The sequence below is a fragment of the Atractosteus spatula genome, chromosome 9, assembly GCF_055471065.1.
Source record: "Atractosteus spatula isolate fAtrSpa1 chromosome 9, fAtrSpa1.hap1, whole genome shotgun sequence".
Taxonomy (NCBI): Eukaryota; Metazoa; Chordata; class Actinopteri; order Semionotiformes; family Lepisosteidae; genus Atractosteus; species Atractosteus spatula.
Window position 1 is genome coordinate 4,978,909 of NC_142714.1, and position 12,913 is coordinate 4,991,821.

The 12,913-nt window shown below is 39.1% G+C and overlaps 1 protein-coding gene across 2 annotated transcripts in view; it reads right to left on the reverse strand.

Moving 5' to 3' along the window:
- LOC148827988 (putative N-acetylated-alpha-linked acidic dipeptidase) overlaps window positions 1-12,913 on the reverse strand; it is a 79,452-nt gene that overhangs the window by 42,073 nt on the left and 24,466 nt on the right. For both annotated transcript variants that reach the window (XM_088925397.1, XM_088925398.1), the window contains 5 exons: window positions 11,328-11,410; window positions 9,314-9,377; window positions 9,126-9,193; window positions 8,848-8,948; window positions 5,249-5,339 (listed from right to left, as the gene is read on the reverse strand). In XM_088925397.1, the coding sequence (XP_088781523.1) occupies window positions 5,249-5,339; window positions 8,848-8,948; window positions 9,126-9,193; window positions 9,314-9,377; window positions 11,328-11,410 (407 nt within the window). The remainder of the gene's footprint in view (window positions 1-5,248; window positions 5,340-8,847; window positions 8,949-9,125; window positions 9,194-9,313; window positions 9,378-11,327; window positions 11,411-12,913) is intronic.

Sequence of the window (12,913 nt, forward strand, 5' to 3'; positions counted from 1 at the left end):
AAAAAGGGAGTTAAGTTCAGAAAAATGACAAATCACATTTTAATTTTTTTTTACCCACTCCTTCTCATAACTCATGAGGGACCATAAGCTGTCAGAGACATGCTAGAAGAAGCTCATATCTAATTCTTATAGACAGGACTGGGGTTCACACTGCCTTCTGTTGCACAAAGTCAATGCCCTACCGCCTGCAGAATGGCAAGCTGTCACATCATTCTTGCTGGTTCCTGCTTAGCAGTTTGACTTTGTAACTCTGGACCCCAGCACTCCTTTAATCAGTATCACCAAGTTTTAATTAATATAAAGCCCAAAAAACCTAGGTGGGATTTAAAAGTATCAATCATAGCACAGCTGCCTTGCCCTGGTAATGAATTAGGCACTAAGATACAAAAGACCTGTCCTTGATCCACCTTCAGAAGAAAAAAAGCTTTTCAAATTGGTGAAGAACCATGCTGATGTAATTATTCTGGACTCTATTGCAGTGGCATGACTCATGTAATGAACTAGCAAATACCATAGTGTTTACCAATATTAACTGAATATATTGAGGGTTACAAGCCAGAGAAAGCCATTCAGCTCTTCATGAAGCCTTTCCAGGAGGACTTTCAATTTTCAGCTCGGTAAGGAATTGTATTAATGTCACACTACTTTGAAAGGCCTTGATAATCAAAACAGAAGAGATTTCTTGTCCCATAAAGGCCAAATGGCCAAATGACGATACACTGGCCAGATGAAGTACAACAAATGTGAACCAGTGTGACTGCGTAGGTAACTAGTATCCTGTTCAATGTTCTGGAAAACAGGAAATGAGTCCTTAAACCTGTGCACAGAGCAGGCATTTTTCACTTATCTCAAAATATCACAGTGCACATTCAATCACAATTAACGTCATTATCCTCAGGCCACCCAGAGCAATCCAGTTTACAACACCATCCAATCACACAGGATGAGATACATGCAAACTCTTTAACCTCACTTATAATTATGTTAACATTATGATTTGCTAAGCTAAAAATACGAGATCAACTGGAACACTTTAGGAAGTAAAATGAACAGATGCATCAATCAGAGCCACATCTCTTTTGTATTTTAATCTATTTCTGCAGATAAGCCTCATTAATATATTAATACATTAATCTATTTGCCCTGAAAACTGGTAATGATGTGTTTGAAATAAACGAGCCACTTTTATTCCTCTTGGGTGGACTTAACTGTCTGTGTCTTGCACAGCAACAGAGACACATATAAGCAGTTATCATCAAACAGGATGCATTTAGTTATTTACTGTAAACAGAAAAGACATTCTATTTTCACTTTAATCAGGTTATAGAGTACAATGAAGTTGCTATAAACTCATACCATTTCTTCAACATGCCAGAATAACTGGGTACACGTTTTTCCTTTCAAAAACACATGGAATCCACAAAAAACTAAAAGAATTGATCTCAAAGGACATACTGTAAGGTCAATTTATACTACAGACTCTAAACACACAAAGAGTAGTCTGTGGAACATGAACAATGAAAAAAATGATTCACCAAATTTAATTGTAATAAAAACCACTCATTTTTTCTCACTCATTTTTTCCCAGAGCTACTTTTGCATTCTATTTTGTCCACATCTTTAAATTCAACTACAGACCATTTAACTGAACACACAGTAAATACCACAGATTAATGTTGCCTAAAATGACGACAGCTTACTAAATTGTATTACATTTTTAGCTCTCATTTATTCAAACTCTGAAAGGTTCGGGAATAAATTATTGTTAGTCTTCCTTGAACATAATAAAAAGGAAATGAATTGTGAGGATATTTTGGAAATTTAATGCACAGCAGTGCAAAAGAAAAAACGATGCAAAAACAGACATGAGTAACAAAAGATAAGCAGTGACCCAAGATCACAAAACAACACAATAATGTCAAAGAAAACAGGCTCTGATTAAGACTCCTATAATATCAAGGATTGATAGAAGGCAGTGACCCTTTAGTTTATCACAAGGCTGTTCCAACATCTTCACCCATGTGGCCAAGAGGTCATCTCTCAGACCAAGCTGGCTAAAGCAAAATATCAATACTTTTCTTTACAATCACATTATTGGGGGCACAAGAGCAATTCTGAAAATATTTACCAACCAGTACTTTACCTCCCAACATTTTTTGTCGGTCACAGCTAACGGTGAAAGTATATCATACAGTTTGAACTGTAAACAAAACGTTATTGCTCATTTAACAGGTACAGTATTATACTAAATGTACAGAATGAAATATAAAGAAGCTGAAGTAATTTGCATAGTACAGTTCTGCAATGCTGTACTTTATATGTAATTTGTGTTTTTTGTACTCCATGCTTTATTTACAGTATAACTTTTATAAATAACTTCATAACCATACAGTATATAAACATTTACACATCACTCAGAAAGTCAACGTTTTAAACGACTGTGTAAAATTAAGCTACTACAAAAGCTCTGATGTGATTATTGTGCTTTTTAAAAAAATAATAATTGATAGACATCAGACATCTACTGTAGATGTCTTGGGAGAATTTTCAATGGCAGTAGATTGTTTCTATAAAAATATTTGCCAGATAACAAAGATGCCAGGGGAAAACGACTGTAAAAAGACTCAAAATAATTATATTATAATTATAAATATAAATAAGTGTATTTTTAGGAAATGGTAGCCTTGAAACAAATCCATCTCAAATTCTTGACAGGATGAAGGAGTCTTTTTGATACACCAATCGAAATCTTTCTGAGTTACTTCAAAAGGAACGGTGACTCAGAGCGACTCAAAGGCACAATGCGATTGTCCTTGATTTACTTCACTATTTTAACTCTTCCACTATTGTATCGATTGACAGAGGAACAGCCTGAACATTCTGAGTCTTTTCATTTGCGTCTTTAGCGCTTTCGTTGGACACTTATGTTTTGTTATCCTTGAATTAGGTACCAGAGAATCAAATCAATGCAATAAGAGGAAATCATGAATGAAAACCACAAAAGAAATGCGGCAGATGAAGAGAAGCCAGCCTGAAGTCTGACGTGAGCACATCACCTGTCCTTTATAAGGTGTATTGAAAACCAATACTTTCCATTATTTTTTAGGGCCTCAAGAAGGAAGTGGAAAATAGCTAATGACTAAATACTGGAAGTGTGCTGGTTGCCACAGTGATCTTGTGAAAAGCAATATTGCCTTACCAGAAAGACACACTAAGAACGAACACATTGTAAAAGCTGAAGACATGAACCTCTATCAGACTTAAATATAACCCGCAGCATTTCCTCACCACAGGCTCGGGGCCTGAATTTGGGACTCATCCGTGGTAGTGACACATGCATGCTTGCAGTGCTTCAGGAAAATATACAACAAACAGATAAGAAAGGGTATATGAGAAGAGCCGTAGTTTGCGTAGTCGCTAGTAGCCTACTGCTGTCCCCTCCTTAAAAACTCCTGAAAAAGTTAGCTGTATGCAAAACCCAGCAGAGGCCAAGGTGGCTTGGCCATAAAGGAATACTTTAATGCCTAGTTATGAGCTTCATCGGTGTGCTGAGGACAGTACCACGCAACACACCCCAGGAATGTGATAATAGCTAATGACAGATGCCTTTAAAGTCACCAAGTGAGTGTTAAATTTAGAACCCAAGATCCTCCGTGGCAGCTTCTCCCTCTGATCCACCCACATCGTCAACTTTTAAGCACTTTACTTGATAAAACAGTTTTGATTGAAGATGTTTTATCCCATCTGGGGAATTCTTGATAACCAAAAAAAAGCTCCCTGTGTACTTCTCAGTAAACTCTCACTGTGTTATTGATTGAAGTGACAAGGCCACTCCCAAAAGCTTTTTGTTCCAGATAAATAGTCATCAATCTTAGTACGAATGTAATTGTAAAGTCTGAATGTTGAGCATCTGTAAAGAGAATACAGGCATGGAAGATAAAATACATCTTTCACTTCATTACTTCATTTGGGGATGTTTTGTTTTGCTGTGTATTCAGAATTAGAGTTTCTGAAGCAAATGCTTGAAGCAGTGCTAAAAGCTTGGAAAGTCTTCCTGGCGTTGTGCTGGAACATTGCAGGAATTGGTTACAGCTTGTTTTCTCTTAGTTCTCTTACTTCCATTTCAGTTCATTGCCTGTGCCATCTTGCAAACCCTGTCTGAGAGCTGCTCTGCCCTGTCCTGGGACCCTAAATATGCTGCTCAGTTACACACTGTAAATAGCTATAAATCGTAGTTGTTTTAGATGAAAGTGCTGAAAGCTAAATAATGAATAATAATTAACAATATGGGCAAGCAACATAAAACGAGAATACTAGTATATATAGTTAAATGACACAGAATTTAAATTGAAAGAATTTAAAGGATTGTTATATTGAGATTATACAGTGTAGCAGTAGGACCTCATTTAAAATATACTGTATAATTGTATATTGTACACTGTACTTTTGGTAACCACAATGTGGAAAAAGTTACTGCTGCTCTGAAATCAGTCCAGATGAACAACCAGGTAAATTCCTCAATTAAAAAAAAATGCCCTACACTGACGAGCTAAAAGATGCCATCTTTTTAGTCTTGAACAGAGGAGATCATGAGAGGATCTACTGTAACTCAAAAACATTCAGATCCTTAAAGTTATTGATAACATCAACGAAACCCCATGCAATTATTCAGAAACAATTAGAGGACACAGACGGAGGAGGAAGTGCATTTAAAACTGAGAACAGGAAGCATGCTGCTTTACACGAATTGTAAGAATTGTGGGGGTAGGAAGCAAGCTTCCCAAACATTTTGCTGAATACGACAGATGTCCTCGGATTCATCAGCTAATACGAAACAAAAACTTAATGGGCCAAGAGGCAGAATGATTGTTATGTTTCTTGTTGGCCCCCACACTGCTTTGCTGTCAGTTGCACTTCCTTTCGTGCCTCCTGGTGCTTCACCATTGCCCTCCGGAGAGGTTTATACCATTCAGCCTCAGCAGATCAGCTGACGGCATGTGGAATGTTTTTGGAAACTTTATTCAGTGTGTGTTGGTTTTCTGGCAGCCTTCTGTTCGAGCGTGTAACCCTCAGTAATTTGAGTGTGCGGAGGGTTAAATTATAGAAAATGTGAAGAAAACAATATCAAGATCTGTTTATCGCAGTGCGTTTACACTGGAGTGTATTAAACAGTCACTCTGTTGACACCTACTGTGTTACCAGGACCATTAGCACATGCTGAAAAAAAAACCTATTTAAGGACGCATACCTGGCTGTAGGTGTATCTGATATCTGTACATGGAACGCCCGCTATTTGGAGAAAAGCCGTGTAGTCACTTCCAGATCCAATTGAGTCAATCCTAAAAAAAGAAACAAAAACCATTGGAATAGATATACAGTTATGTTTCAAACTGAGAAGTGTGAAAAATAATGTGTTTATGTATGGTTTGTGTACCTAAATACTCCACCAATTTGGAAATACTTTTTAAACACAAGGGAGCTTTTATTCAAAAGACTTAGGTGCTAAACTAAATAGGACACAATGGAGAGTTTGTTTCAAATTATGTAAAAAGGGTATTTCTATATTAGAAATATATCAGTTAGTTAAGGTATCTATCCAGTACCCAGAACACATCACAAGACAGCCACATCTGAACCTTTTCTTTGATCATTACTAAGGATAGTGTGAGAGCTCTGTAAGACTAAGGAAACAGTACAGAAAACATACCCTTTGGACCTATTCTGTTTTTCATTGACACAAAGAAGGAAAATGCACAAATGAATAATCTTGTTCCAAAGGAGTCCGTCAGTGCACACATATTGTACAGATGTGACGAATGTGCGACAGAGCTTTTCTTCAAACATACAGTACCTAAGTGTAATATCTAATATTTTCCTGTTAGGAACTGGGCTCTTATTTTTGGAAAATCTGGCTTATCCAACACCAACCAACCATTAATTAAGCTGGTTTTGCAGTATATAAATTGCAGCCTTAAGGAAAAGATGTTAAAAGCACAGCCTAAATGTGATTGTGATGGCAATATTACAAGCTTCAACTCTTCCTAGAAGTATAAATAAGCACAGGCAAGATAAATCCAACTAAGCCACAGGCAGCTCACAAGAGATTAACATTTATCTGAAGTTAAATAGTGCATTATAGTGTTAAAAACATTTTAAACACTTTTTGAACCAGAGTAATTAAAAACTGACACTTTGCTTATTGCTTAAGTTTTTGGAGTTTACCATCAATTTTCCCAGACGGTTCTGGCTTGAAAGGCACTGTTCAATTTGTCTAACAGTTTGAACATTTATAGGTACATATCTAGTGTCAAGTACAAGAAAGTTATTTAGATCCTTATTGTCCCACAGTTAAACTGAGAAATAGTATGTTTTCACTATTTAATTATCTGATTATGTTGTGTAATCTATACTGTTGCCTCCATTTTTTGTTATCCATTTCTGCTACTCCTGGAGAACAGGCAGGGAGCTGAACTGATGTCCTTTGACCTTCATCTACGGTGTCCTCCCACAGCTCATGTGAATCCAACCATAGTGTTTCGTTCATGGTCACAGACTGCAGTGCGTAACAATGTCAGGAATGGAGCTGGCCATGTCTGAAATTAAGGCTGCTCCTCCAGGGTGGGCAGGGTGGCCAGGTGTGGTTTAAACTGGAAACAGAGGCCGGTGACCACCGACACACAGACATTTCCACCATGTTACAAAAAGCGGTTACTGTTACTGTATGAAGGGAAAAAGCATTAGCTGGGGCTATAGCATGTTGAATAATCATCATCAGCAGCAGCAACAGCAGCATCATCCTTCTCAGCCAAAAGGTGACCTGTTTGTATCAGTTTGTGCTGTGGGTTCTCCAATTACCAAGCATTCCTGATCTCAGTTTAATGTCTCACAATGTCTAAAATATAATAATAATAACACCAAAAACTAATTCCTCTTTATAATCCTAAAAACTAACTCCTCTTTTAATGGTTCTCATTTTATTTTATCAAAAGCATCAAAGCAAATGTTAAAAAGAAGAAGTGAAGAAGATTTCACATTTCAGACTGTATCTGCAGATGTGTTTATATCAGACTATTTCTTGCATTTCATCAAAGAACCACTGTGCACAGGAGTCTTGTTGAACAATAAATAAATACATTGTAGCTGGAGTTCCTGGTTATATGATATCCTTACATTTTTCATTTGGGATTATATAAACCTATCTACGGTTTGCACTTCAAAACACCTCTACATGTTTTGGATGACTAGAACGACTCTCTGGTTTTCACACTGTCCAGATGGCCTACCTGATCGTGAATAATGAAAAAGTACCAGCCGCTTCCTGACATCAAGTGCTAACAATAATTTATTACCTATCATCAATTAGAATGGGTCTATGTGGTTCAAAGGCAACTTCAACATCCTCTGTGGTTTTTAGATTGCAATACAATAGTCCTCATTAATAATAATCCTTATTCTTGTCATGGACAATCAAATTTAAAGCTCCACAGGGGATGATAATTCTAACTCTTGCAGTGCTCATGGCTCTTTGAATCTCAGTTAATGCTGTCATGTTTTTTAGGTTGTGTGGTTAGTACTGATACATAACTTATAAGGCTTAAAAAAATGCTGTTTACACAATACCATCCAGGCCCTTAAACCCATCGACAATACATCAGAGGATTACTAGTTGCTGTACGGTAAAGCAATCAAACAGACACCATTATCTTTGTTAAGCAGATGAAAACTGTGTCTCAATCTCAATGGGATCTCAGTGGGAATATTGCTGTGCACAATGAAATGTTACCTTTTGTGCAAATAATTCTTAAGCCCCTGACCATCACAGTGTGGGGGATGTAAGCTGTTAGTCTTTCATAAAAATAACCTGTTGTGCTTGAAGTTATTTTTCCTTTAAACTAAAATGTATGCTGTACGTACTCACAGGGTACTGCCAATAATATGCTGTGTGCATACTTACAAATGACAACAAATACGAAGCACTAGAAAGCACTGGCCTTTTTTTACATACATCCAGTTTCTGTTCCTTGGCAGAAATGCTCTTCACACAAAGAGAGAATTTTTCTCACCCCTTCAAATCCAGGTGGGGTTAAAACATACCCATATCAATTCACCTGAACCAGGTACAGTCAAAGGGTGAATAATGTAAAAATTAAATTTGGATAATGCCTGCCAAGATGTAATTGCTAGTTGGGCTTTGGTGTGTCGTTAGAATTTGGCAGCACATAAGCAGACAGGGGAGGCATGGTGGCCTGGCTGTTAGTGCTGCTGCTGCCTCACAGCTCTTGGGCTCGGGTTCAGTTCTGGCTGGAGAAACGTCTATGTGGAGCCTGCATGTCCTTTCCAAATCCATGTGGGTTTTCTCCAGGAGTTTCTATTTCCTTCCATCTCCCAAAGACATGCTGTCTGGCACCTTCAGATCGCCCCTGTGTGCTTGTGTGTGTGCCCTGCTATGGACTGGCAACCTGTCCAGGGTGTAATCCGGCCTGGAGCCCTGTGCACCCGGGACGAGCTCCAGGTGGCCACAACCCTCACCAAACATACACAGCTTTGTGCAAATGGACGGGCACATGCGCAGTTTAGAGCTGCAGCAAGACTGAATTGCTGGGAACAAGAGATTAGCATAACCTGCAAGATAACAGTATGGGAGAGGACGATAAAGAAGAAAAACATTGTTCTGCAGCAGCTAGGAACAGACCTTCCAGGAGGAACGCTCTCTGCTGAGTGCCCTCCCCCACTCCCACTAGCATCTCTCAGTGTCTCATAATTGCAAAGCCCTATTTACTTTCATGATTCCAGAACAATTAAAACCTTAGACTGCCGCTAATGAGAGCAGAACTAACAGATACATACTGAGGGAGTGCTGGATCATAATGAGATGGGCTGTTTGCCAGCCATGTATCGAACACTGTCTTCCGGCCTCGTGCCACCTCTTCTGGGTTTGGATTTTCTACCTGAGGCAAATAAACATAAATGAATACCGTCACATATAATGGTCAACATCGCCTGGCCTTCAGTGCACTGCAGGGCTTTTAAGTGAAGTGGTGAGCTACAAGTATTGTGTGTTTGTAGACTGGATACAGACATTTCCCAGATCTCCAAACTAAAATATAGCAGAGCACGCAATTTACCTTCTTTGCAGACTCGCACAGCAGCTTGTAGAGGTTTGGGGTAGCTGCTGCAATCAATGTTGCATTCCCTTGAGGAGTTAAAAATAAAAACTTGATTGAACCATTACAGTACAAAGCTGTGACTCAGGATAACCTTTCCAAATCACAATCTTTTCAAAAACAGGCACTCTCATCAGCAAATCGGTTACCTTCAACCGCAATGTCAACATTTAAGTAAGCTACGGCTCGAGTTCCGAGAATTTTGATAAGTTCCTGAAAAGAAAAGAGAAAAGATCTAGTAAGAAGAGCTGTAGAGAATACAGCAATAAGCTGCTAACAAGCTGATATACTCATATGTCTCTGCTTGCATCACTTCTCTGTGAAATCTTGTTTTTATAAAAAAGCAATTTTAATGATATGCCCTGTTCAAGAAACATTGTACTGTAGCACACTTGTAAATACACATTAAGGCCAATCCCAAACTAGAGTACAGTGGTTCATCAGGCCAGAGCTCATTCTGGTTACTGTAGCACTAATTGGATTGAGAGAACATGCCTCTGCCCCTGCCTGGAACACTGTGATTTCGACCAGCTGCGTCCTACAGGAGAGACTTGAACTCACATCCCACTGTGAGTCCACAGTCTCACACAGAGAGCTATGCCATCCTAATACGAAAAGCCAATGTAAAATACCAGAGCAGAGCAAGGCGACCTAGTAAAGTGATAGGTTAGGTGAGGTTAGATTTGAAGATGCCAGTGGCCACAGAGTCTCTAACAGACAGGTGAAGTGAGACACGCGGACATGGTGCCTCACATGTCTGGCAGCGTAGTGCGGAGCCAGGTCTTCAGAATCTTTTCTAGGACTAGATCTTTTTTATTGCATTCTTTAATAGTAGTTCTTGGTACTTTTGATAAAATATACAGTACAATTTAGAATGGATAAAACGTTACAGGATGAAGCCATTAATCCTATATAGAGTCATTTGGAACATTAGGAGGTCTATTAACAATATGTAAGCTGCCGTTAGGAGCTCGTGAGCTGACAATAAGGCGAGTCCATCATTTCTTTAACAGCTGGCAAAGGGCTGACACTGCTTGAGGCTTATACTATTATACTCGAGACACTATACATTAATTGTTACTATGGTTTATTGATATGAGTTATGCAGAAAGAATTGAAACTCAGGGTCAGAATGAAGTCCACTGGGTGAGGCCTGACTGGTGAAAGAAAAGCAGGAATTTGAAAGCTGATAATGAAAGACACCACATGAAAGAGAGAATTTGTAGATCCTCATACTGTACAATACAATAGTGCTGTCTGGAACTTTTTGCATTATATGGTCAAATGTGAGAATGGTGTGCAATAGTTTGTTTCGCTAAAAATTAATGCAAAGTACATATAACAATGGACACATCATTTGTCAGTACTATTTTTAATTGTAACTGAACGAGCAGTGTGAGTCAATGAGAAGAGCAGTGATATAGAAGTTGAGTTCCTGAACTACCTGTACAGTATATGTACAGTTCTCATTGCTGGTTATTATAAGTTCACCTTAGACCTCTTTTATCACACCAGAGTTGTCATGAGACACTACCACCTTTTTCTTCAGAAGTTTGCACCTTGTTCATACCTAACGTACAGGGTGTTGTCCACTGAGCCCACAAGAGTAAGACACGTGCAAAGCAGCTACAAGCCAAGTCTCCAAAACAGTGATCTGTGCAGGTTGGCCAGTTTTCTCCGACACCACATTTGCATGCCAGACATACTTCACGTTATTTTTAAGGCACTTTCAAACAGACAAGGTTGTACAGCTCCCATGTTAAAAAGCTGATAAGAAAGCACAGTGTCCCTTGTGCGCTCTTCACATTCAATCAGCGATTTTTTCTTTGACCTAGTTTTCTCTAGCAGCAGAAATTTGATGTTTTTTTTGCCTCACAGTCAAGCTTACATTCAAAAGATCTGTTTGATATATGCACAGAAATAAATATGGGTTTTCGTCCAACCATTTTCTAAGTTCTTAATCCAATTCAGAGTATCGCCTCTATAGCCCTCTCTTGGCAAGCAGTGGGTGCAGGGCAAGGTACATCCTGGATGGGACACCATTAAATCTGTGGAATACCTTCAGAATAAAAAGGAGCCAAAACATTATAGAACTCTTCCAAGCGGCAGTGGTAGGCAAAACCTGCAGCACTTAATGCAAACAACAACCAGTGCTCTCCTGACCTCAACCCATTCAGTCGACCCAATCAGACCATGTTCTTCAGCTCCCCAGTTGCAGAACATGATGGATCGCCGAGGTCTCCAACCTGAAACCAAAAATGAAATAATTGGCTGTTTGATTAAATATTTAGGACAAAGGCCTGAAACAAAGGAAGAGCATTCGGCACTTCAGTTCTGATGGTGTTTCAGGTTTCAACAAGAGACGTTTTGAAAAAATGCAATAAAAAAAGAACAGGAAAACGTTCCCACTCATCTTTGAGAGTGGGACACTGCTCAGAACTGAAATTCATACATTATTTCTTCCGGCTGTACCTGAACCCTTTGAAGTCCCGGTGTACAGCTGGAATATTAACAGATGCACCTCCACACACACGACAGAGGGGGACCTTAGCTGAGCAGGGTACACACACTAATTCACATTCACTGTGTGCTGGCTCTGCAGACACTGCTGCTACACCTTCAGTGATCTTTCCCTCAGCTGCTCCAGTCCAGCCAGCTGTGTACACAGGGTCCAGCACTGCTGGGGTAGGACCTGGAAAGGACTGAAGCCCCACCAGGAGGGGTGCTCAGTTGACCACTTAACACTATGGACACTGGGGTGGAGCGGTGGCACTGTGGCTAAGGATATGTGCCTGTGGCTGGAAGGTTGCCGGCTCAAATCCCATGGCCGGCAGAGGAATTCTACTCTGTTGGGCCCCTGAGCAAGGCCCTTAACGCCAACTGCTCCAGGGGTGCCATATAAATGGCTGACCCTGTGCTCTGACCCCAAGCTTCTCTCCCTGCCTGTGTGTCTCATGGAGAACAAGTTGGGGTATATGAAAAGATAAATCCTAATGCAAGATATTGTATATGGTTAATAAAGTGATCTTATCTTATATGCCCAGGGCTTATACAAAGGTCAGAGCATGCAGCTCAGAACACAAATAGACAACGAGCCCTCATTTCACACCAAAACAGACTGTCCTTATATCGCTAGCATTAGAGTTTAATGAGAAAGTTGAAAAATGTTGTAATAATGTGATTACTACATATTTTAAAAACACAGAAATCTATTTTCCAATCGCCATGTTTGCAATGGGTGCCTATTTTTAAAAATGTATTTTGACATGACTTAAAAAAGGGTTTCAATGAATGACCGCGATTTTTAACTGAGCCTCTAAAATCACGGACAGTATCAACACAACTAATTTGATTAACCGCGAAAAATATTCAATGACTGTAAGTTATTTACAACATTTTTAGTAACCATCCCCACCATGTTTTTTTTTTAATATTGCACAGGAAAGCAATTTATTTTTATTTCAGTCTTTGTTGGCAGCAGTATTTCGGATATCTTCATCGGTCCTGAGATACATTAATACTCATAAAAAAAATAGTTTCCATATCACAGTGAAGGTGAAGGCGTGTCTTTGAAACATTTTGTTACACAGTTGTCAATGGTTTTCTCTGAGCTGTGCTAGTTTAAGGGACAGTTTTCAACTGCAAGATCAGGAAAACAAGGGTAAAATAACAGTGTAACACATTAGGCTGAGCTTCTTATGTAATTTTAATCATACATCTCCAATATCCTTCAGGATGCATCTAAAATG